Genomic DNA, 23,030 nt, shown 5'->3' with positions numbered 1-23,030 from the left:
TTAACTGACTAACGGTGCGTGACTTTAATAGTTTTTTATTTCCTCGAGATAGATAGGAGAAAACGGTCTTGTAATAGTCAAACAAACTTGAAATATAGAGTTTTCAGCGCCACTTTGTGTATATATGTGTGTGTGTGTTTTGTTTTTTGACGGTAATGATCGATAATCGTCACGAATAACCTGAAATATCGGAGATAAATTTTCCCAGCAAACGGGGCTTCAAACAACACCTCCCAGTCGCGGACAGTTAAACAAGCGCTCAAGGCAGCTTGAAGATCAACAACGTTTGTGAAAAAAGCCATTTTCAACGGTACTAACGTTTTAAAAATCGAAAAAAAGTTTTCCCAGCAAAGCGATTGCAAGAGTGACGCTACCAAGAGAAAGCGCGCTTTTATTCAAACCGGCCATACAAATCTTAAGATCCAATCAGGGTGGGAATAGAGCGGGCAAGCCTGGGCATGTCTATTGTTTCCTTTGTGCAAGAGTGACGCTCATTAGTAAACCTCGACACTTCATTAGTATGCAGGAAGGCATTTTTTCCCTAGGTTATAACAATAGGTGACGTCATGGACTCGACGCTTATGCATATCAATGATTTACCTCGACACCTCGACCTTACCTCGACACTAACGGGGCTTAATTCCACTCATAACCTACTACTTTCTATTGGTAAACTGTTCTACAACTGAGCTCCACTGTATGAGAATCGGCGTTTCTTTAAATAATCAGTGCGGATAGGAGTTGTGGAAGAGTTAGCGTGTTTTCAGTATTTCTTAAAGTGCTATTCAGTAAGTGTGCCAAGACTTACTGCAAGTTCTTTAATCTCAGTGGTGAGAGGAGAGATTGACTGCCAAACAGATAGATACAACAAGTCCCACAAAACGAGTACGAGAAGCATTCCAACGAGATGACGGTCATGAAGGCCACCGAGCTGGAAATAAAAACAGATGAAAGTAAACACAACAAAAAGGCATCGATATGTAGGGAACACGTGTCGATCGCTGAAAATGTTATTCAAGTTAAGTTAATTTTTGGAAAAATCATAAAACAGTGTCATTAGGTAATCGAAGATTCTTGTGCGCCTAATTTACGTCTCAAACCAAATTCAAAACAGATTTGTAGACTATACGCAGTTGTACGAGGTGGGGAGGATATACTTTGTTGCACGGAGTGGGAAGGGTACACGCTGTTACACGGGATGGTGTCCAAGCGGTCCAAGTTTTGTGCAAAGTCCCTCAGTCGTAAATGAAACAAATTGCCCCCAGTTTAAAAGACGTTAGCTTCATAATACATGGGTATTGATGATGATAAAGAAAGGAAGAATAATGATTCTAAGTTACCTCTTTTCTCATCTGAGTGTTGGTGAAAATTCTATAAACTCTCCATGTTTTCACAAACATGGCACCATAAGCTATAGTAAACCCGACGCACATCATCCAGAGACGGACCTGGAAACAGATGAAGAAGAAGTCAGTTTAACCCAATGAAAACAGTAGCGTCTTTTTCTCTCTACCTCTGTGGCTATCGTCCTACGTATTTGGCAAGCTTGGGCAACAGAAGGTCAGAATTCAAGACATGGTAGATAATGTCACGGTATCAATATGTTATCCTTTAATATAAAAAATTTAATAGCGTAGAGTTTGATCAGTGCTTGAACGTCTATCGTAAAACCTAGACAAGAGTAATCACATCTCACCAGCCACAAAGCCAGAGCCAATCAGAATTCAAAGATAAAACGGTGCAACATATGCAAAGCGCGGGAAAACTTGCAACAGTACCATGATTGGTGTTAGTTTTCCTCTTGATAGTTGAAGGGACACATATTATGACACCAGCTTTGTTGAATTATCACAGAGCACAGGAAACAGCTTATGCTTTCTTTTGACAGTCGACTAAAAAGCGTTTGCATCTGAAGAAAGTGAAGTATATAATTTTTGACTTTTTAATTTTTTTAATCCATTTCATTTCTTTTGTGTCCTCAATAGACCCTTCTCCAAAATGGTGGCAACTGATACCAGCACTGGAAACAGCACCTTTACTTTAGTAACCTTGCAAAGTTTCAGCATATTAGATGTTACATCAGCTTAGGAAATGTAAGATGAAAATTTGACAAATTTGCAGACGTTTGTATGACTGGGGGTATACGTCATACCCCCAGTCATACAAACGTCTGTAAATTTTTCATTTTTCAACTTACATTTTCTCAGCTGATATTAAACCTGATATGCTGAAACTTTGCAGAGTTACTAAAGTAAAAGTACTCTTTCTAGTGCTGGTATACGTTTTTAATTTTAACTTATTTGAATATGCGGCCGCCATTTTGGAGAAGGGTCTATTAGTAGAAGGATTTTTTTCCTTCGGCTAGTCTTGTATATTAACACAAAATAAAGTTATCATTCATTCATTATGATATACCTTACAAAGTGTTGAGTGCAGCTCAATTTGCGAAGAGGGCTCTAGCAAGAAATCTGCTCCAAGCAGAAAGACACATGCGTAGCACACTATGCAACCCACCACCATGATGTTGTTAATATTCGGTGAAGACATTCTGATGTAACTGGAATTGAAAATTAAACAAAATACAATTCACCTATCGGTAAAGTTATCTTCTATCAAAAGGTACTCGAGAGAAAAGGAATTACGCAGGAAATACGCCATATGGTGCGAGGAAAAAGCATCTCGATGCATATGGTATCTCATGTACTTGTCCTTTTAACTCCCAGTGGGGCGTAAGTCTCAGCGACGCAAATACTAAGCTCGAGAGAAAAAACAAATTGCTTGTACTTATTGTACTTGGTTGTATTTTGCGGAGCGCGCTCCTATGCCTAAGGGGATCGAGAACCCCGAGAAGGAGGAACTTAGACGTTAAGAACAGGGATTTAGAAATAGAAAAGGGCCAAGCAGGACTTCGCTAAACTGCTATAGATACTTTATTATGGATTGATTAATAGGGGTTTCTGAATTTTTCTCATTTTAGTGTATGATTGGTCACATGAATGACTTTTGATCTTTTTTTAAATTTGATATTATTGTTTTTTTAAAAATATTGTGCTTGAAAATAGCTCTGTTGTGCTTCGAGATACCCTTTTTTCAATCACTATTGAATTGTAAATAGTTTTTTAACTATTCCTTTTTCTACTTTTAACTTGCGGATATCGATTTTCCTTGGAATATTTTAATAAAGAGATCATTTATTATTATTAGTTGCTTGTACTTAAGTACTTGCGCAAAAAAGTCGTTTTGCTCACACTACATCAGAAGGAGAAGCTTACCTTGAAGCTCTATTTTTTATGTTAAAAATCAGAAAACCAATGGCCACTATAATCCCTACGAAGGACACAGATACTAAGATGATGAACAAAGACTTTTTGATACGCTGCCAGCTGTATTTCTTGATCAAGTGGTCAGTTGGGAGCTTATCATCTGTGAAGTAAACCAAAAGCAATGTCACTTTTCATTTGTAGCATTTTTTTTTTTTTTTTTTTTTTTTTTTGCTGACGTGCTATAGTGGGTGACTACGAAAGCTTTGTCGTAGTGGCCATGGATGGACCAACCAACTAACAGACAGACCACTAGCTATAAACCTGATTAGTTTGTCTTCCTAACGGTTATGTTAACTGACTATTGCAGCCGGCAAATCTATTTAGTAATAAAGTACTAAATTGACTGACTATCTAACTGACTTACGGACTGAGCTGGTTGGTTGGCTGGTTTAAACACTGGCTGATTGACGGACTGACTAGCTGGCTAACTGACTGTTTAACTGACTGACTGACTGACTGACTGACTGACTCACTGACTCACTGACTCACTGACTCACTGACTGACTCACTGGCTCACTGACTGGCTGACTGACTCACTGACTGACTGGCTGACTGACTCACTAACTGACTGACTCACTGACTCACTGACTCACTGACTCACTGACTCACTGACTCACTGACTTACTGAATGACCGAGGGACGGATGGAGCGACAGACCAAAGAGGTAATAAACTCTATTGACTGACTGACTGACTGACTGACTGACTGACTGGATGACTGACAGACTCTTTCAAACAAACTAACGAACTGTAGTTTTATTTGCACACCTGGCCACTGAAAACTCTTGTTTGGAAACATCGTTATCCCATCGGCATCACTGCTGAATAGCAACGGATCGAACATCCCCACTCTGACTTCCTTTACACCTGGAAATAGAGGATATTGCACGACGGCGGCGAAGATATGAATTTTATTTCAGGCGGTAAACATTTTCGCACCACCGTGTAGTTTTCTTTTTATTATATAAATAATGATATCACTCGCCATTTTTAAGTGACTGTTTGCACAAACAACCGTAAAAAAGCGGGAAATGGCGTCATCAATGCCTTCACTAGTGAGGATATGAAATATACGTCACTCGAGTCCCGGATGTAGTTTCGTATGAATTTTACGAGTGGTGTATTTTCCAGTAAAACACTTCTGTCTATAAGCCAATTTGTACCACCGTGGCTAATAAATAGAAATAATTATTATACTTATTGTTAATTTGAAGAAGAGGGACGGTCGGCTGACTCGGGCGAAGACTTTCTTGGAGAAAGTCTTCACCCGAGTCACCTTGTCGTGTCTGCAGAGGCTTGCCTCAACAAAAAAAACAACGACAACTTTTATTTCACTTTTCTTCGCATTTTCAATTAAAAAGTCGTCCGCGATGAAGACAGTTGCGAAACCTGCTTCGGGCAGTAATATTGTGTGAGGTATATTAAGGAAATGCGGTGAGTGGAAAGAAATGTCGTAGATAGTGTCCAGTTTAATGTTGCTGTCAACACCATAAAATGTCAGGTCATGCTATACTGTGCATGACCGACTTTCCTTCTAACACACTCCGTATTGTTTATTTTACAGCTGCTCAGTCCCCGTCCACACTGATGCAGTTCTTTAAGTTTCCATTTTCATGTTCTGTATAGCAATTTTTTTCGTCCACATTAGCGTTTTCGTATCGTTTTCACCTGTCCACGCTCGGTAAAAAACCCAAAAAAAAGATAAAGACGACTAGGACCTGGAGTTGTACATCTGTAGATGCTAAGATTTGGAGTGGAGCCAAAGTTTTCGTCTTCACCTGTCCACTCTAAAAACGAAGTGCTTTCAAAAGGATGCGTTTTCAAAAGCCTTCACATTTAAAATCGACTCCACGTTTTCCGGCATCAGCGTTTTTGGTGGACGATAGACGAAAACGTATCAAAAAGTATGCGTTTTCAAACGAAAACGCATTAGTATGGATGGCGCCTCAGGTGATCAACGATATTTAAACGTTTCGATGTCGGGGCCTTTTAGCCTGCGAACGCAGACGTATTTCCGGCTGTCGCTTCACGGAAATACGTCTGCGTTCGCAGGCTAGGGGCCTTTGGGATGAAAAGTGCGTTTAAAGATAAAAACTTAACTGATTTCAGCAAAATTAAAATTGTCTTATTTACATAATTCGTGAACAAAAAAACGGTAAAAAATTTCTTCTGATAATTAGACGAGACCTATATCAAATTCAGTTCATGGTTCGCAATTAACTGAAATTTTTTAATTAATATTTTTACCAGCGCAAAATTTTGAATAAAAGCGACAATTTTCAAACAACTGGAGGTCTGTAAATAGCCAAGATGTAACATTAAGCCAATGAATTTCGTTGATGCATACATTCCCTCAATCAATTCTTGATATAGAAGCGGCTGTAAAAGGCTCTAAAACATTTTCCGCGAGGTTAAGGATTTTTTTGTCAGTTTCTTCTCTTCTTCATACATACATACATACATACATACATACATACATACATACTTTATTTATTCCAGAAGCAGACTATATATACAGATAAAACTAAGAAGAAAAGTACTTCTAGAAAAGGAAGTTTGGAGGTTAGCCCTATGCGAAAACTCCCTCAAATAAAAGAAAAACAAAAATAAGTATACATAAATCGAGATCTTTAGAGTCAAATATTCAAATACATTTTGAGCTTAGATTTAAAATGCTTAAAGCTATCAGCTTCCACTATATCGCCAGGTAGTTCATTCTAGAGTTTCACAGTTCAACGAAAAAAGAATGTTTATAACAGTTATGTATCAGTCAATTCCAAGCGCGATCATCCCCCCCCCCCGGGCAACCCCCGGGCATTTGACCCCTGTTCGGCTCCACATAGTGGGGCATTTGACGCGAATAGAAACCCGACCCATCGGGCATTTGACCCGTCGACAAAATGCTGGTCAGCGGTCGCGTTTAAAAATGATTTGTACTCCATGTAATATGTCACAACTCCTCGTGGTTTTCGACAAAATTTATGTTGATATATGCGAGCTCCAGCGTATTAAAATATTTGGAAATATGCCATTATACAAGGTTTGGAATTTTCAGAAGGACGTGAGGAAAGTTGTTTTAGCGTCAACATTCAAAGAATTTGTATCAAAAGGTATTAAAGCTGTGAAGCCTTTCTTTAGCTAATCTTTAGTAATCTAAAGCGTAATCTTAAAATTATCGCGGCGTAAAATTATCGGGAGCAAGCACACTACACTAATGAAGCGTTCAGCACAAAAAAGCGTTAGCTATGCACTAAGAGTCTAGTCGAATCCTTCGAAACTATAAAATCGACAAGTACATAACGATTTTGGATGATGATGCATTGATGTGTAATTTTTGTTCGGGCTTCGGTTTTAATCCTAATGTGCCGTACTTTATGAGGATATTTCGTTAATAATTCTGTCGTCAATACCAGATATTATATAAAATTGCGGAAGTTATCAATTTCGTTGATTTTTATATAAATAGAGCTAAAAACCAACACGATGACTTTTCAGCCCCAACCAGTGGGGCATTTGACCTAGAAATCGGCCCACATAGCGGGGAATTTGATCAGGCATTTTTAAAAAAGTCAAATGCCCGGGGGTTTGCCCGGGAGGGGGGATGATCGCTTTTGGAATTGACCCAGACATTAAGTCGTGCTGGTTTCACATAGAGCTTGTATTGATGATTTGCCCTTGTAGACCGAGTTGTGGCGAAATCATAAAAGTCTTCAAATTTTCAATGATAAAATCCAAAAACTATCTTATAACATTCAATTAAAGATAAAAAAGTTCTACGGTCGGAAAGAGTAGGCCATTTTAGTAATTTGCATCGGTCTTCATAGGACATTTGTCCTTTGCGTTGGTTTAAAGCAAGTCTTGATGCTCTTCGCTGTACATTCTCGAGGGCATGGATGTCCTTAACAAGGTAAGGACACCAGACAGGTACCGCGTATTCCAATATTGGCCGAACAAGGGATTTGTACAACAGAGAGAAGACATTAGTGTCGGCGGTGCCTACCGAGCGTTTAATGGAACCTAAGACTTTGTTCGCTTTGTTCACAGTAATACCAATATGATTACCCCATGAGAGATCTTTAGTTATTGTAACACCGAGATCTTTAAAATTATGTACGTCTTTCAGGGGCTTTTCTAAGAAATAATTGGTTTCTGACCTATCTCGGGAATGCGTAATTCGCATAGATTCACATTTATCCGCGTTAAAACGAAGCTGCCATTTGCGAGCCCACTCGCTAAGGTTGTTGAGATCATCCTGAAGAATCTGACAGTCAATAATCGGATCAATTATCTCTCTGTAGATCTTCGTGTCGTCTGCATAAAGTTTAACGGTAGATGATATGCATTCAGTTATGTCATTGATATATAGGAGGAACAATAAAGGCCCAAGGATGGTCCCCTGTGGAGTTCCGGAGGTAACACACGACCAGTCAGAACAAGATCCCCTAACGACTACACGTTGTTTGCGCCCCACCAAAAAATGTCTGAGCCAGTTGAGTAGAGAACCGTCAATGCCGTTACTTTTCAATTTTAAAAGCAACCGCTCATGAGGAACGCTGTCAAAAGCTTTGGCAAGATCAAGAAAGATGACATCGGTAGGAGTGGATAAATTTCGAGATTTTGCCCAATCATTAAAAGTTGATAATAATTGAGTTGCAGTGGATCTTCCTCTTAAAAAACCGAATTGGTTGTTGTTGATAAGGTCAATTTCGCGCCAAAACTTAATCATCCTATCAAAAACAATTTTTTCACCGATCTTACAAGCAATTGAAGTAAGGGAAATTGGACGGTAGTTTTCCCTCGAAGATTTAGAACCTTTCTTATGTAGAGGTGTGATTTCTGCATGTTTCCATTCATCAGGTAGAAGGCCAACAGAGAACGGTTTGTTTATCATATGCGTCAACGAAGGTGCTAATTCCAGTGCACACGATTTCAAAATGCATGGAGCGATATGGTCAGGCCCAGGGGACTTGTTGGGCTTGAGTTTTAGAAGGTGGCGTTTAACCTCATTTACAGAACAATCAATTCTCGCAAGCTTCTTGTCACAAGTACAATCCTGTGTGGGAAAGTTTACATGATCTTCGGTGGTAAACACCGAGGAAAAATATGAGTTCATACTTTGAGCAATACTGGAGTCGTCTGTCAGAACAGATCCATCTACATTCAGAGAGATGAGATTATTAGTGCCTCTTCTCTTGGACTTGACAAAATTCCAGAAAGGCTTCGGGTTATCATTTTCCTGCACGTTCGCGGTAGAGCAACCTTCAAGAGATTTGAATTCGACCAAGCTCACGCCATGGCAAAGCTTTTTTCGCCATACTGGGAAGCAGTGTAGAGGAAAGGTGGCAGCACATTTGGGATAGAGCAGTTGTTCAAACTTGAACGGGATGAAGGCGTCCTAATTAGTGATAATACAGTAGTTTTGCGACAGAATTTCTGTAAGGTCGTTCAATTTCCCTTGAAAGCAAAAGTGGCACTAGATTGAACAGACATTTTTTTTTTAAAGAAACCGATTGCTGTAAAGATGTGTCGACTGTTCCCTAATGGCCGTACGCTACAGGAACAAACTGACCTTTTTCCAGAGTATTTGAATATAGCTGAACGTCTTTGAACAGAAACTTTTTACGTGTCTCGCAATTTTAATATTTTTTGTTTTGTCGTGGCACGTTCGCGGTAGAGCAACCTTCAAGAGATTTGAATTCATAATTTTGTTTTTATTGCTAATTATCAGAGAAAGGCTTGTTGAAACCTTTTAGCAGCCTCACTCTGATTAACATACATGGAGTGGCTTCTTTAAGAGAGGACAATTGACGTTAGTGATAGCAGCCCTTGATGATCTGATGATGAATTTCGAATTTTTGCTTTTGAAAATGAAATTAGGTAGAAGTGACTGACAAAAATCCTTCATTTTATCCACAGGTAGGCGATCCTCACCTCCAAATAAGGAAGGGTGTTCCGAGATGACATTCTCATCATATGACTGCATTGCCTGGCTCTTAATGTACTTCACCGAGTCTGTTTCTATAGAAACACTCAATCTAGTTACGATAATTGTTTTTATAAAAAGCAGAAGACTTCGTAACTGCAGTTTGTACTTCTTGGTTATCAACTTGGCAGTCGCAAATATGTTATGTGGAGGATTTTCGCAAGCAGTCATGGATTTTGGTTTTTATGGAGCGCATTATTGCTACTTTTGGATCATCGCAATCGTGTATACACTGTTTCCTTTCGCTTCGTTTCTAAACATCACTGTGATCTCTTTAGATCGGATCCACGCAACATTTCGTCCATTCAGACATCGTGTCATCAGAGGATGGGTTTATGGCTTAATTATTACTCTCATTTGGGTCACAGCTTTGTTGATGTCACTTACTGTTTGGCTGCAAATATTTAAAAACAGGATAACGAAAAGGATATGGATTTCGGTCATCTTACTTTGTCTGTTTGTGATATGTGTATGTTACGCCTCCATTACTTTAAAAATGTCAGGCCGGTGCTGTGGGGCGCGTCCTCGGCACCATAGAGCAGCCAAGAGAGAGAAAAAACTGACCTGCACAATGTTTGGTATCTTTACTCATGTGGCTACGATGGACTCTGTTAAGTTTGTTTTACCTGAATAGAGTCATTTTTACAACAGTACGTTTACTTTTTGCACGGAAGGCTTTAATGTCTGCAAACTCTCTCGTGAACCCCATTATATACACCATTAGAATGCCAGGGTTCAAAAGAGCCTTGGTTTCACTTTTTCCCAGCAAATACAGGATGAACTTCCCCTCCAGGTCATGTAAATAAAAAGAATAACATATCTCGTATCTTCATTTTACTTTAGGGGTGATTGCCAATGAACGCTTCGTTTTTGTGACGTTTCACTATTCTGCGTTATTTATTTTGTCTCCCAATTAAAAGGGCAGTGTCACCCATCTTTGAGTGGCCAAAAAACATATTTGAATCGGTGGAATCGTTAAAATAATGGTTCAGTTTTGTTAACAATATCCCTACTAGTGCACAGCAACTAATGCTAATTATTTTTGGTTACGGTGGCTAGGATGGAAATGGATTGCAGCTTGAAAAAATTGGCCAGTTTTTAAAGTTCTTCTTGTGTATTTTAGAGAAGTCGATAAAAACTGATTATATTAAGTTATTCAGTCTTCTTTGGAGAAATCCTCAATATTTTCTTCCCGGTGTTCTAACAGCGGTTTCATGTTAGCCAAAGGTTTTTCGTCAATATTTGAGCACTTTTAACCAAAATACAGCAAAATCGCTGTAACAGCGCTCCTTTAAGTTTCAATGATGGTGCGCGGCTCTTTTAAATGATTCTTTTGTATCATTTGAAACAAGACAACAACAAAATTTGTGGGGCTTGGTGTTTTTAAAGAAATGGAGAAACCTCATTAGCATTTAAATGTGTCTGAAGAATAACAAGGATAAACTAATTCTAGGAAAAGCGTTCTCGCGAGGCTACTATATACAACTTCTTGTGTTTTCTTGTCTATTTTCCCATTTTATTTCTGATTTTAATTTAGTCGTAGCGGTATGTGATAACATTACATGTTACTTTTGTAGCTTTGGTAAATGATTGTATAAAATTGATGGCAACAAAAAACTTTCACTTTTGTTTAGTTATCGAGAATTTATAGACATTTAATTCCGTGGAAATGTTACAAATGTCTTATGTAACAAGATCCTGGCCAAGTACATAGATCACTTAATGTAATTGTAAAATTTAATGTGCTAATTACGACTTGGTGGAAATTCAATAAATGCTTAACGTCATAACAAATGCTGGATTTATTGAATGAAACACTGGATGGATAAACTGAAGCCAACAAACCAAAAATGAGCGAACCTTCATCAATCGACGCACATCCTCCACGTCATTCCGAATGAATTGGATTTTGAGAATAAGGTCACAAAAGTAGGAAAAACGGACAATCGAAATACTTAAGTTTAAGAAAGGACAAAAACCAGCGACAGTATTTAAGCTGACTCGACCCCACTCGCCTCTCTTTTTTAACGGGAGAAACGCGAGGGAGATGCGCACGGGGGAAGATGGGAAGGTTCAAGTTCAAGTTTCAAGTTTATTCAAAAATGTTAAACATAAAATTCAAAGACAACACTAACCCGCAAGTAGCCAGAGCTAATCTAGGCGGGTAGTGAGAAGACTAATTTACAAGAATTAATTACAGTTTACAGAAATCTATGTACAATTTGTCAGTGAGCCATACGAAAAAGAAAGAAAAGAAAAGAAGTGAACATATGAAGAAAAGAAATATAAACTGCTATACTCTAAATAGATTGATTTAATTACGATCATGTTGCAACTTTCAGTTTTGAAAACTCAGAGATAAGAGTAGGAATGCCAACATAATCATCCTCTTTTATTAAAATATGGAATAACAGGTCTTGCATTTTCCTCTTAAGGAGGAAGTAGTCGTCTCTCCTTTCTCTCTTACTTCTTCCCATCGTCCCCTCCGTTGCGTTGCCGTCCTAGTCCCCTCTCGACCGTACGAGATCATAAAGAGACGACTGGGGACGAGTCAGGTTTCAAAGTACATCGATGACGACAACTACAGAAAATATTGATCAGAAAGGGTTGAGGGGAAGGTTGGGAGAGGAGCTGTCTACATGCTACACCCCTATGCCATCCCTGTTCCCGACGCGTATTTATCGCAGTTTTATTCCACAAAAGGTTTAAATAGTCCTGAGAAGAGTAGTGATTACCTTAGAAGAGAAAGAGCATTTTGTAGTTTTTATCAGAAAAAACACATTTCAACAATTGCGACCGTCATCAGCTGACCATTGACTGTTCCGCAGGTATGGTTCAGTTTGATGTCTTGAACTTCAACTTTTTTCTGACCTAAGTTGTTACAGCTGTTTCCCGAAAAAGAGCAGCTTGTGAATATTGTAAAAAGTAGGCTGATTCTACTCAGCTTTTCCTTATTACATAAACATTTCTGCCTATAAAGCCAAGAAAAACATTCCTGTCTGCAGGCGTGACTGTGAAACCTCGTTTGCAATACGGTAAAAAGAGATGTTAATCGGCTAAATGGTAGCCAGGAATTCACTTAGCCGCCGAAGCTAGTTTATAGGCTTCCACTCAAATAGCAGAAAACAAATAATCCAAATTAAAAATAACAGGTAAAAAATTCCAACTGGCAGGAGGCAGACCAGCTTGCTATTTACAAATGTGGCCGAGGAGTTGAACTTGGAACCGAACTTGAACCCCGGGACCTCCGGATTTCAAGTCCGCCCCCTGACCGCTGGGCCACGCCGCCTCACTTAATAGAACTTAACAGAGCTTTTCGGGAATTCCACAAGAGTGGCGGGGTTTTTTAGCTACTTCAGTTTGAACTTGCCATCTTTAGGCGGATTTGAGAAGCACCCTCGCAGCCAAATAAAACCTTACCCTTGACTGGTTGTCAGTCTTTCCCCCAAAAAACAAACAAGGAGAATAGAACCAACACATGAAATATAATTGTTTCCCACCTTGCATTTGCTCAATCCATATCTTGTTTTTTCTTTCACCTTTCTTATTAAACTGCACATAACCCTGCAAGAGGGAAATAAGTTTCAGAGGGTGTCGCATGATCGTTTTTTTTTTTTTCTGAAAAGTATCGGTAACCTGCGTAACAATCTCCTCAATGGCTTCCGCAACGTTGGCTCTAGGTCGACGACCATGTGCCCAGTCAAGGCTGGTTTTCACTAGGACATAAGCATAGGCAAAAAGATAAGCAAGTGAGAACACTAGCTACATAAGCAACAGAACAGACGCACGCGCAGAAAAAACATTTTTTGACAGAGCTCTCGATACCAGCTCCCCTCACTGTTAAGCAAGATGGTGGACGAAGTGGTTGACTACCTTGTACTTGTGCTTATGTCGCCCCTGTTCTTGTGTTTATGCTTATGCCTATGTAGCAGGTGTTCTCACTTGTTAAAACGACGTTTGTGCTTCTGCTTCTGCTTATGCTTATGTCCAAGTGAAAACCAGGCTTCTGACGTGAAAATTCAAATAAAATTAAAATCGAAAGTAGGCGATAATCATATCTAATTTTTAGCACACTTGAATGTCACTTCTATTTTTTAAACTAAAATTTAGAATTTAGACACTATTTCCAACAATTTACCGTCAATTTGTTGTCAGAGTGGAGGTTCCCTTTAAAACTCACCGACATTCCATGAAACCTGACACTGGATACTGACTCGGACATTACGTTCCCCACCTGCCGACCGTGTTCACCTTCGTAAGAGAAGTTGGACAGCGTTAGGTTATCTTTAGCAAGCAGGGCCATGGAATGATTAAGAGCGAGGGTAACAATCCAAATGGCGTCGTAACCGTACGGTGCGTAACTGTTTTCTCTTTCCGACAAGTTCTGGCATCTGGATTTATATAGCTGGTCAAGATGATTAGCGGTCTAAGAAAAGAGAAAATTTACGTTTTAATTTTATATTAAAAACAAACTGATCAAACTGTCGAGTTCGTCTTTAAGACGTTTGTTCTCTGTCCTGGGGTTGACGATCATGGAACATGGCTCACAACTAAATGGGAACAAACACATTTTCTGGGAAATGGGAACAAACACACTCTCTGTTAAGAATATCAAAGGAAAAACAATAACAGCATCAAGAAACACAATTTAACGGTGTTCGACGCGCCCGACGTCTCCTATCGCACGTCTGACATTGCGACGACGGCAACGGCAGCGAAAACGTCACTTGAAAATAGGGAGCTTAAGCAGCGACGACTGCAAGGGCGGCGAAAACGTCACCTGAAAATATAACTTTATTTCATTTGTGCTACTTCGCGATTATTTCAACTCGCTCAACTTATAGAGAAACGGCGAACTATCCAGGAACCAAATTGGTAGGAGTAGCGTTCAAGTTAAGAAAGAAAATGAAAAATTCACCGTCGTTTGCTCACGTTCTCCAAAAAACCTGGAATTTGGTCATTTCACGTTGTTGTTTTGCAGAGGACGGCAAAGAAATGTACCAAAATGTAAAACGTACGTGTAGAGCGATTGTTTTTGCTCATTAAACCTATTGTTTTGTGGCGTTGTCGATAAAGACGCCGTCGTCGTTGCTTAAGCTCCCTATTAGTTCATTGTATAAAAACGGCGAATTTCCCAGGAACCATGTCGGTACGAGTGGCGTTCAAGTTGAAAAAGAGAGTTGAAAGACTCAGACACTGAACAAAATCTTAAATTTCTTCATTTCACGTTGTTGTTGTTGTTGTTGTTTTTTGCAGAGGACGGCAAAGTTATGTACCAAAATTAAACTCACACGTGCAGACCGATTGTTATTGTTTTGCGGTGTTGTTGTTGTCGTGCTTGGCAATGGTTGTATCAGTTTTCTCACATTTGCTCAGGTTACATGTTTTCCCGCGCTTTGCATCGGCTAAGAACCGACCGCGCACGCATATCACCCGGGTTGCAGCATGTTTTCCCACGCTTTGCATCGGCTAAGAACCGACTGTCCACGCATCTTACCGGTTGCAACATGTTTTTCATTGTGCGGTGATTGGTTAGTTCTTTACGCGCGCTTTTTGGCATGCGGTTCTTGTGACTGAGAACCAGTTTAGAAAAGCCACCATAAAACCGATAACCTTACCAGACCAGCAACTGTTGACGTATTTGGAGTCGTGCTAAAAATAATTTCTTCTACACCTAAATAGCTTCCAGCAGCCTGTTTAATTTCATCCGCACTGCAGTCCACATTAGGCGTTGTTTTGTTCCACCACTGTTCTGTATACCATCCTCGTAACATCCAAACCAGATGGGGACCATAGAAGTTATTCTTAAAGGCCTTCAACAATCAAGAAAAACCATGCAGTTTAGTATTTGCATTGCGAAATTCCATACTTTTTAACCTAATGTATTTTTAGCAGTAGATTTTTAGTGTCGCCAAGTTGTCAATTTACTTAAGTGTGATCTGGCTGGACATTATAGTAAGTCATCCCATTCTTTGTCTCCTGTATCCTCTGAGTCTCCTAGCTGGTTGGTTCTTAACACGCCAAGGTTCCGGTGGCTGATGGCTAAGAGAATCGGAGGTTACAGGGGACGAGAATGTGGGTAGCCAGAGAGAAGAATGGGGAGAGAAAAGGCAACTTTTCCTGGGAGATTTCATGAGAATACAATTGACAATACATTCATATTGAAACCAGAAGTTAATCAAACTAGAGAAGAATCATTTTCTTACCGAGCACATGAGCTTTCTGCATTTACTCTCGTACATTAGAGAAATAATGATTCGCACGTCCTTTTCCTGATCAAAAAAAGACAAACAAAAGTGATTGCAGCATGAACTTTTTTGTGGATTACATGATAATTTCTTCTGTTTCATGAATGACATGGCTAAACAATAACTTAAATCTATCCTGCATAGTAAGGGTATTTGGGCAGAGGGGGGAAGAAAAGCAATCAGAAAAAATAAGGGGGCCCCTCTCCCCAGTCGGTATTTCCCGACATTCCGTAGTATTGTTAAACAAAAAATATAATCGACTTCCACTGAAAAGCCGCTGACGGCACAAAAAGGACAGACTCAGTCCTGCTAACCAATCGTTAACCAATAAACACATCCTCACTGACAGAGCTTTTTGCCTCGTAAATTGAAAAGCCCTCGGAACGAGGTTACAATAAACAGCACAACCTCGTTCCCAGGGTCTCTCTTCTTCACGTCCCCTCTCTCGCTCCCTGGGACGTGAAGAAGAGAGACCCTGGGAACGAGGTTGTAAACAGCAAGGTTCTTCTCGTGGGATTCATGAACATTGGTGTTTTTATCATTCCAAACTGAAAAATAACGTAAATTTGCCTTAGTTTCGTGTTCTAAAAGAAAAATAAAAGAAAAACATGTTCGTGGTTCTATCGTATTAGCTAAAACAGTCCGTGCCAAAAGTTGTGTTAATTGACTCCAAGCACTGGTGGAAACACATGGCTGGTTGCGGTTAAGTTTCTTCTCATTTTAAACGTCTATTCGTATTTTTTAAAACATGGAAACTGCTTCTTGCTTCTTAAATATTTAAAACAATTTATCATGCCTTCAAATCTTTTATAACATTGTCTGGATTGTCAACAAAGCTGTTAGCTGCCAGAAGAGTGATTCTTTCTTTCTTGAGCAGTTCTTGAAGATCTTCGTTGACCTCAAAAACAAAAACAGAACAGTTTAAATTTGTGATGGCTGAAGAGACTCTGAAGAGATCAGTTTTGCTTAGCATCATTTCAGCGCTTGCTTCCTTCTGTAGTTTGCTAAACAAATATTCAGTTAGAAAAATCCTCCGAGTAAACATAACGATGGTTATTAAACGAAGTTCAGACGGGGTTTAGCAAAACCGCGGTATAAACCGATTTCAATGAGGCCAACTCGAATAGTTTTGTCTTCTGTAAACAGTAACGAGAAGGCATGCTACAGTAAATAGACACACATTACTCCACTAATTAAAAATAATGACTCACTTATAAACACTTACAAAAGCCAATTAATTAATTGCCTTAAACCATGGTCTAAGTTAGACTACCAGCCCAATGATTTTTCAACCAATCAAAAGCTGGACCAAAACCAGACCTGATTTTGGACTTATACATGCATTTCTCTGAAATTCACACTGGTTGGAAGACTAGGGTTGTTGTTTTTTTTTTTTTTGTTGTTTTTGTTTTGTTTGTTTTTTTGTTATATCGGGGTTTTTTTTTTTTGGTTTTTTTTTTTGCAATTATCTGATAAGCTGGGATTATAAGTTGGAATTGAACATCTGCGGTGAATGCCGTCCATACCGTAAATAAATAAATCTTTACCAAGGCACAGGATTCAGGAGAGCGAAATACTTCGACCGACCAGAATAGGTTTCTTACAATGATAAACTACTACTTCGCTGAGAATCTGCCCACACTGGGTGACAGAGTGTCTGTGACTACTGTTCCAAAAATGTGGAATAGTCTATTATTATTATTATTATTATTATTATTATTATTATTATTATTATTATTATTATTATTATTATTATTATTATTATTAGGTTACATCTTAAAGGGGCATTGTCACGGAGATTTGACTGTATTTTGGTGCAAACTGTGCACATATTCGACAAGCGAACCTTTTCTCTAACGTGAAATTGCTCTATAGGCTCCGGTAGAAAATGTTAAGTGATTTCACTGAGGAAGAATAAACTATTATAAGTTCTTTTTTAGCCTGGTTTCCACTTGTGAGATAAGCACAAGCACAAGCGCAAGAAACATCGCGTGGGAACGGCATGAAATAAGCGTGAGTTAATCATAAGCATAAGCGCAAGAAAAAGAAACTTTTTCTATTTCTTGTGCTTGTGCTTACTTCACAAGTGGGAACCGGCGTGAGGTAAACACAAGCACAAGGAAGATGATTCCGCCATCTTGAATCAGTTTCCAGATCTCGTCCAACGTTACTACGCTTGCGTATGCCTTATTTTCTTGTGCTTGTTTCACATGTGGGAACGTCGCGAGCTTATCCTTGTGCTTATCGTACAAATTTGAACCAAGCTTAGTGATTTCTCCAAAATACACAGGAAGAACTTGAAAAAAACTTCGCTATCTTTTTAAGTTGGCATCCATTTGCATCCTAGCCATCCGCAGTCAAAGATAATTTATACTTGTTTCTGTGCACTAGTACGGATATTGTTAACAAAACTGAACCATTAATTATTTTAACGGTCCACCGATACAAATATGTTTTCTTAGTTCTTACTTACATCGTTAAATATGCCTTCATCTTGCTTCACGACAGCCACTTGAGTCCACTGAAAGCGCTTTAAAAGTGCGACGATTGCCTCATTGAACATTGTCTCCTCCAAATTAATACGAAAGAATTTCGGGTAACGTGTTTTGTCGGAGAGGCGCGGAGACCCAGCACTATACGAAACCTATAAATGAAATACTTTTAGAATACCAGTGAACTGGATGATTAGTTAGCCCTGTAATTTCTGGAGACTCCATATGACGCTTGGAGTTTTCCAATTGGAAAAACTTTTAATCTGGTTGTACCTTCTCGTTTCCGCATTCATTCTTTTCCTCGCCACCCGGATATGTGTAACGATCGAACGATCATTATATATTAACGATCCTTAGTATGTTAGTTTTCCAGGCCTGCAAAAGATCCGAAACTCATTGGTTTGGTGCTGTGATCTACTGAGCTTTTTTTATTTTTCCTTCCTTAAACTAAAACCATAATTTCTTATGTGTCTCATAAAGGAGTACGCATAACAACCTCAAGTTTACCCTATTTCCATGTCTCCCAAATAGCCCGGGTTAAAAAATATCGTTTGGGAAAATTCTGTGTCATCAAGCATTTACCTAATGCTACAGGTTCCAGAGGAATTCTTTTCAATCGTATAAAACACATCTCACTTTTGTTAATTCCAAAAGGTCTTTAATTTGTACAATAAAGATTGCGAAAAGAAAATGTTTCTAAATTGTAGCCGTTTTCTCCTTCCATATCCTTCTCTATCCTTCGATCTTGTCTCGTTCGTAGACTGGTACGATTTCATCCATTTTTACTTACATATATCGCGATCCAGAGTACTGTGGACTTGCAAAGTTATCAAAGAAAGCTTGAGCTTGAATTTTACTCTGCACGAAGAAAATCCGTTGGCAACGGCAACGGTTATTGCGCCCGCGGTCAGCGATTGTTGACTTAATTTAAACATATCGGAAACCGTACCAAGATCGGATTTATAATATATAGAAGGACATGGAAGCAGAAAATGGTTACAATTTAGAAAACGGACAGCAAAGAATATTCGTACTGAGTGAATGAGCCATATTTTCACATAGGATCACTGTAATGATGTGTTTTGATATGAAAGGAACAAGGTAAGTAAAAGTAAGTACGTCATATCTTGCCTTTTACACGTTTACAATTCAGGGGCTGTTTACATGGAAGAAGGAAGATACTACCACTAGAAAGACCCGAGAAGGCGGAAAAACTTTTCGTTTGCTTTACATGCAGAAATTTCGGCCGAAGTGGTTACCAAGTGGAGAAGGAAAAGAAGAATAACTGTCGGCCTTGAGAAGCTGAACGCCCGGCTGCCGCCATGTTTGTTCTTTTTGTCCCTAGTACTAGGATCTTCCGAGCGAAAGTAGTTTACATGGTGCTAGGATCTTCCTAGTGCTAGGATCTTCCTATCTCTCAGCTAGGAAGTTCCTATCTCTAGGAAGATGTTAGCGTTAGAGCCAAGTACAATAGAGAAAACATATGGCGCTAGGATGATCCGTCTTTTAGGATCTTCTTCCCTCCATGTAAAAAGCCCCTTAGAAGGATTTCATTTTAGCAACCTTTACGGTATAATACAAAGTTAAGATGTTTTAGAATTAACAAGGTAAGATGTGTCTTGTAGGATCGAAAATAATTCCTCTGGACGCTGTGTAATTCTGGCAAATGTTACCTGCATAAGATTCCAGAAGTGTACCACGCTTGCAACAGGCTCAGTCGCAATGGAACATCCGGGGCCTAAAAGGGCCACGAAAGTACGGTGCTCTGTGAGATGCTCAATCAAGGCCTTGATTGCGTAGGCATCTGAACACTATAAAGAAAGCAGGAAAAAACTCGATTGAATGCGATAAAAACATTCACAATGCACATAAATACTTCATCAAACACTCCGACTCCGTCATCTGAGTCCAAGATGGTAGACAGACGAATCGACTGCGGGCTTACCAAACACGCATCTGCTAAACATCAAAACGTCAGCATCAGGAAGCCATGTCATGGCGGAGTCTTGAAACTAGTTGTCTCTTCCTTTTTTGGCACCCATTTAAATACAAAAGCCTACGTTTGCTTGAAGACCCCACGATCACGGCTAGCATAGTACAACAAGGATTCTAAGGCGCATTGTTTTGGGAATATTCCTCTGGAATAGGAATAAATGACACAGAACAGTATTCCGTTCATTTCTGCGGTAGCAGATTTGCGTGAAAAATCATAATCAATCTCTACAAATGTAACATAGGCTTTAGCAACACCGCACGTATTTGCGGTATGGAAAATAGTCTACTTCTTGCTGCTAGCTGTTTAAATAGATACATACTCTGGAGTCTTTGAGAAGAAGCCTTAATCTGTATCCTGGCAACACGTCACTGCGTTGATTGACATGTTCTGCAGCCATTTGAACCGCTGGCCAAACCCCAGCACTGTTCCAGCCGCGATTTGTGGTGTTGATTTCAAAATATGCACCCACATTCAGATCTACTGTAGCTGATTGGACGAGGGTGAGGAACAAAAGACCAATCAGCTGAAGGCTGAACACAGTCCTCAGTATTTTGCTTCGCCACATGAGCCTCGTTATGATGTGTGTAAGGTCACTGATCTTGCAACTTTGTCCACCTGAAAACACAAGCAAGATGCAAAAGAATAATTTGTTGTGGCAGTGATTAATTAAAGTATATATATGGTGTTGATTACGTGATCAAAAGTCTGAAGTACTAATGCTAAACAGTAAAAACACAAGCAAAAATTTTGCTGACGAAATGTCAATTTATAATATCATGAAATTTCCGCAGCTGATGAGTTCAATGAACGTGACACGGAAAAATTGTGGTTTGGATTTTAGTTTAAATTCTTTCTTAATTGTGGTTGGGTTGGGTAAATAGGAACGATGTCGTCTTGTCTCAGTTTACCCGTCAGTGGCGAACGTGGAAAATAAATAAAGAGATGATTAATAACCGACAGGAGAGGATCAGCTAACCGAACAAGTCTTTCAGACACCGTTAAAGCTAAAGTTTATCCTAGACGAATCGTTATTATTATTATGACAAATTATGACATGTTATTATTTTGCCATTTCTGTAACAAAAAAAAATTACTCTTCACAAAACTCGCATGATTTATTCCTCAACCTTTACAAGGAAATCAATCCTCCTCACGAACATTTAGCAAAGATCAGTTATTGATTTAGTGGTTTTTCAGTGAGACGTGTACAGACTAGAGCGAGAGTAAACTGATGAACGTAATGGTCTTTATTTTAGACATGAATGTCGTTATTACTCACGTACGGATGTTTGTGTGTTATCAGCTGTCAAAGAACTGTTAATCGCTGAATATTCACTCGGTCTGGGAGTAATACCATGGAAATAAAAATGCTCTTTGGTTTTCTGTAATTTTTTAAAAGCCGTTCTGGTTACAGGAAATAACGTGTCTTAGAATGGTTTCAAAGAAGCGCTCAGGATTAAATTTACAAAATAATCTCTGGATGGGTGTGCACGGAGCCTTATCCACTCTTGAGAGAGTTCAGAAAAAAAATCCGTTTTCGTTGGTCGAAAAATCTGACTCAGTATGGACGGAAGGTAAACCGAAGAAAAAGATCGAGGTCTAAATGTATCGATTCTCTCCAGTCCACGCACAACTGCCTCACCATTTCATTCTGTCGTTTTAGTGTGTAATAAAGGCGCCGAAAACGCATTGAACAAACTCACCTCTATTCACTTTTTTCGTGAACGAGAGACTTCAGAGTGTCTGAGTCGAACCCACCTTCCTGTCAACAATCCAGCAGACTTACACGAAGGACCAAATCAAAGAACTCTTGCTTGAGAAAAAAAAATCTAAAATGGAAGCTAGTCAGGGCAAGTTAGTGTACATTTGTCTGACGATATCTGCCACCTGGCATGTTATACTGCTACAATCTTAGACAATTCAAATAAAACGTTAAGACCACCCCTCCCTCCCCCAGTTTGACTGATGGAAAAATGGCGCGTTTTGCTATGCGTCCGAATTCATCACTGATTTTGAGGGAGAGGGGTTAATTTCTTTTTTATTCTGTCCAAGATTGCAGCTCTCCTGGATCTATGGACTTTTATATCAGTCTATATGAAAGCTTGCACATCATTTTGTAACAAGTTGCACACGAAAGCGCCCAGTTGCATAGATATATTGAGTCAGTGACTAGTGCTACAATGAGTATCAATTTCTCCCCACCTACCCCCCACCACGTGTTGGGTTTTCGCGCGGCAGTTTACTCATTTTGCGCATGCTCGCGTGTTCTCTTTGCTCGACTGTAACTACCCACTTGTACAATGGAACCCCGTTAATACGACCACCTTCGGGCTGTGAAAATGTGGTCGTAATAACGGGGTGGTCGGATTAATGAGGTTGTAAAACTAAGGAAATGACTGGACTTTAAATTCGTTTAGGGCGCAAAAAATAATCGTAGTAAATAACGAGGTGGTCGTGTTAACGAGGTGGTCGTAAGGCGGGGTTCTACTGTAATCTACGGATTTTTGTAAGAAGATTTCGCAAATGATGTTTCTTTGTAGTGGGTACCGTATTTAAGTGTCACTGGTGTAATTTACAATACAAAACTGCACGAATTACAAATACTATCTTAAAAGGATCCCAACCTGAATATTAAGCCTTCCTCAGGGCAGGGGGGAGGGGCCTCGCCTCCTGCTCCCCTGCGAAAAGCCCGATACTCAGGCTGAAGCTGAAAGGATTCCATCAGTAAACAGTTTTAAATTCTTCTAATGTTGTAACAGCTGCCTGTGTGCTTAGCAATATTGGGCTGGATACTCAACGTTACGTTTTTGATTACTTGTAAATTACGAATTCAGTAGATGAAATATTTTTCTTGGAATTCGTTGTTGCACGTTGTACATTGTACTAAATTCTTCTTTATTCTCCAACAGGTCTCTCTTCGGTCGCTCTGTCGGAGCCTGAAAACAGTTCCTCGTGGAGTTCACCTCCGACAGTTTCCAAAATCCATAGG

General features: G+C 39.4%; 1 protein-coding gene across 1 annotated transcript; it reads right to left on the bottom strand.

Annotated features, from left to right (window-relative positions):
• Positions 1 to 808: 808 nt before the first annotated feature.
• LOC146476435 (gamma-aminobutyric acid type B receptor subunit 1-like) lies at positions 809 to 21,910 on the bottom strand (the record flags this gene model as incomplete). Its single annotated transcript, XM_085114633.1, has 15 exons — positions 21,745 to 21,910; positions 20,361 to 20,656; positions 19,719 to 19,856; positions 18,027 to 18,197; positions 16,350 to 16,451; positions 16,124 to 16,137; positions 15,512 to 15,830; positions 14,924 to 15,118; positions 13,486 to 13,731; positions 12,806 to 12,869; positions 4,091 to 4,189; positions 3,273 to 3,423; positions 2,416 to 2,557; positions 1,341 to 1,448; positions 809 to 931 (listed from the first exon to the last, which is right to left on the bottom strand). Coding segments are annotated over exons 2-15 (2,118 nt in total), but the record flags the coding sequence as incomplete, so codon positions are not given.
• Between the last annotated feature and the right edge of the window lie 1,120 nt (positions 21,911 to 23,030).

Source organism: Pavona decussata, unplaced genomic scaffold (genome assembly GCF_977016875.1).
Source record: "Pavona decussata unplaced genomic scaffold, jaPavDecu1.1 SCAFFOLD_77, whole genome shotgun sequence".
NCBI lineage: Eukaryota > Metazoa > Cnidaria > Anthozoa > Scleractinia > Agariciidae > Pavona > Pavona decussata.
The sequence above is the reverse complement of the archived record's forward strand: the minus strand, read 5'-3'. Positions and strand labels throughout refer to the sequence as shown.